This window comes from Mycetomoellerius zeteki, unplaced genomic scaffold (genome assembly GCF_001594055.1).
Source record: "Mycetomoellerius zeteki isolate Tzet28-1 unplaced genomic scaffold, Tzet1.0 scaffold153, whole genome shotgun sequence".
NCBI lineage: Eukaryota > Metazoa > Arthropoda > Insecta > Hymenoptera > Formicidae > Mycetomoellerius > Mycetomoellerius zeteki.
In genome coordinates this window covers 348,173-351,816 of record NW_017256479.1, presented here as the reverse complement: position 1 = coordinate 351,816, position 3,644 = coordinate 348,173, and the positions used below count along the sequence as shown (strand labels likewise).

Below are 3,644 nucleotides of genomic sequence, written 5' to 3'. Positions count from 1 at the left end.
GGTTAGCAACAAAATCGGAAACGGGTATATTTCGATAGTATACGTTCCAAGGAACATTTTAGTACCAAAAACTTGCGAGTAACAAATTCTATACATGTAAGTTTTGGTCATAACGTTGCGACGCGCGACAATGCAGTTTTGATTATTTATCGGAATTTGTTTAACAATGTGTTTTTTTCGATATTTTTTTGCACTATCCTAGAGCAACAAAAAAGCAACAAAATCTGGTTTATTTGTTTTTTTGATATCGCTGCTCTATATATATTTTTTCATTATGGGAGGGTCCAGTTTTATATTAACCTAGACCCCTCCCCATTTTTTTTTATTGTTGCTAAACGGTTGGAGCAACAAAATTCGCTCTAGAGCAACTAATTAGCAATAAAAGAGCACTAAATTTTTGACCTATCGCGAATTTGATTTTCGATGGTGGGGGTCCAGGTTAATGGGGGTGATATATTAGGTATTCAATATTACGTCGATAAATTGTACCGTTAGAAATGTTAAATATTTGCGAAGATTGTTCTAATATCCGTCCTCCTATTTTTTTTTAAAGAACGGAAATTAAAAAACCAAAATTTGTATTTTTTTTATTTGATCGACATTTAGTTTACAACGAATAATTAAACATTAATCGGTTGTTGTTACTTTGTATAATTTTACAATATAAACCTCCGCTAAAGAAAATCAGATGATGATTCATTAGGAACAATTACACTAGGAAAAAATTTAGCTGAACTTTTAACAGCAACCAAATACTTTATTTATATAACAACAAGTTTCTGCTAAACAGTTTTGTTAAAGACACTAAATTCTTTCCTATAGTAAAATTATTTAAATGAGATTTCGAGATTTATATTGTTATATTTTATCTAATAAATAAAGTGCAGTTTGTGTCATTTCCATTCGCGAATCTCGCTTTTCTTGTAAGGGAGTATCGTCTTTACCAGTCGGTTGCACTCGCAAGCTCATTATGCGACGCGTTTGAGCGCTTTCCAACCGAGTTTCCACGAGAGTCGTGAAGCAGCCGAGGGATCGCTCTCGAGAGAATGGGGCTCCGAGGAGGAAGCCGCGATTCTATTCAGGGCGAGCGAGGCGACGGTCTAAGCAAAGTGCTGACGCGAATCGACGGTGATTCACTATTTACCGGTCGGATAGAGCCAGGCGATGGTCGATCCCGGCTACGGGATCCCGAAGGCTCGCATTTTTCATCGCCATTTTCCATTCGAGTCCTGTCAGACCGGTTATTCTGATAAATAGATAAAATATTACACTTCGGTCAATCTGAAATAACTCGTGCTATTCTGCGGAGATAACGAAAGCTAATATTTTCACGTCTGTGTCTAATAGATACCGAGATATGTACGCAATCAATATTTTTATCGTAATGTTAGCCGTTATTGAATCAGGGATGCTGTGCGCCACAACAAAATGAATATATTCTGTTTATTAATGTAAAGAGAGATACATAATTCACATTATATACATTTAAATACTTATTAGATAAATATTTTTTTTATTTTTATATGTTCTATTAAAGATTTTGATTAAATTTATTTGGGAAAATATATCTCTTTCTTCGAGGTGTTTTTCTTCGTTCCACTTTAAAATGTATCTTTTAAATTTTTTATGATTTAGAAAGCTAGTTAATCTTAACGTGTTATTTAATTGATTAAGAAATATTATGTGTTAACTATTGATCTCTTGCTATTCCAGATGCAAAACATCAACAACATCGTGATGTTTCCGTTGGATTCGGTGCTGAAGGGAGATCTGAGGGGCGTGAAGGGGGACCTAAAGAGGCCCTTTGAGAAAGCCTGGAAGGACTATGAGGCTAAGTACGCGAAAATCGAAAAGGAAAAGAAGCAGCATGCGAAGGAGGCAGGTCTGATTCGTACGGAGGTCACACCCGCCGAAATTGCAGATGAAATGGAAAAGGAGAGACGATTGTTTCAGTTGCAAATGTGCGAGGTGGGTGATGTAGATCCGAGCTACGTGAGTATATAAACGATGTAACATCACGCCAACATTGAGACGTATGGATGCTATCAATGCATGTTATCGATGCGCGGCATCGATATCCGGTCGTTTAGATACTGTCGTGCGACAGCTAAAAATGTATACCTACTTTCTAACTCGAAAACTTCATTTACATTTTACGTTCCAGCCTCTTTTCGACTTTTCACGATTTACATTTTGCATGCAATTGATACAAGGTGTCCGAAACTATATTCTATCTTGAAGATTATTGAATTGACATAGCGAAAATTTAACCTAAATAATATATAATATGAAATTAAATATGAAAAATATATAGAATTATTTTTATTTAAAATATAAAATATAAATAAATTTAATTTTGTATTTTTTGTTATTTTCTCTTTCTCTCTCTCTCCCTCTCTCTTTCTCTCTTTCTCTTTTTCAACTAAAATATTTGAGATCATCTTAAGTTATGTCCAATTAAAAACCTTTTGTCGAATTAAATTAAATATTTAAACAAAAAATTAACTGTTATAATATAAAATGTACTGTAATTTGTATAACATAAAAAACAAATGTATAACATAAAGTGAACTGTAATTTGAGGTTCAGTTAATAGAGTGCTCAATGCTAAAATTTTCTCGCTAAAAATGGGTGGAGTCCGATCGAACTCCTTAGGGAGATCTATAGATTAAAGGAGTGGCGACAGTTCCCGCACACCCTGTATTTATACTTTTACGATACGCTCGATAGAAAATATATTTAAACGAGGTAGAGAAGGCAGAATTGCTGATCATTGCTGTCTGTGTTTGCTTACAGTATCTGATCAAAGTGAATGAGATCAAAACGAAGAAGGGTATCGAGCTGTTGCAGCATCTAGTCGAATATTATCACGCGCAAACAAAGTGAGTATAAACGCAGTTAATCCTTTGATCGATATTATTTGCGTTGTGAATTCATTACTATGTCAAATTGATTTTAAGTTATCACAGTAAATATTTATCTCTCTGAAGCTTCAATTTATATGAGGCATAATGAGGGTTGAAGAAAGATCGAAAAGTGATCTCAATTCAATTTTCTAACGTTCTTATATATTTGGGATTTTAGTTATTTTCAGGACGGCTTGAAGACTATTGAACATTTCGGCTCATACGTAGCCGACTTGAGCGTAAAGTTGCAAAAAATCAGACAAACACAGGATGAAGAACGAAGACGACTAACGGAACTTAGGAGTCTTCTTAGAAGCTCCGGATGTGACAAAGAGGTAAAGCTATTGACACGAGCTAGGCCTTTTTTTTCAAGATCAATTTGTCATGGAAAGCGCGATGAGAATAGATCTAATAGCCTTTAATTGGTGTCGTTGCTTCTTCACTTTCGTTTAATGTTGATGATACAACGATAGCGTTTCTTTTTTAACATCTTATTCAGTTTAGCCTGCTTAATAGAAAATTAAATACAAAAACTTTGCTGATGTTTTTATCTTAAATTTAGCTTTGCCGCTTTGTACTTAAGAACCTCGTCAACTTTCGGATTATCTTATACAGGGTGTTTCCAAATTAAATCGCAAAACTTCGGGAGCGTGTAGAGGAGTAAAAAACTAAGAAAAAAAGTCCTATAGACATATGCTCGTTTTTGCTCCGTTTCAGAGAAATCGAAAAAAAATGTTT

At 34.6% G+C, this 3,644-nt stretch overlaps 1 protein-coding gene across 1 annotated transcript in view; it reads left to right on the top strand.

Moving 5' to 3' along the window:
* Positions 1 to 3,644, top strand: part of Asap (ArfGAP domain of ASAP) — a 58,534-nt gene that overhangs the window by 47,340 nt on the left and 7,550 nt on the right. Inside the window, 3 exon segments of the mRNA XM_018444709.1 lie at positions 1,714 to 1,968; positions 2,797 to 2,882; positions 3,085 to 3,241. Coding sequence (XP_018300211.1) covers positions 1,714 to 1,968; positions 2,797 to 2,882; positions 3,085 to 3,241 — 498 coding nt within the window.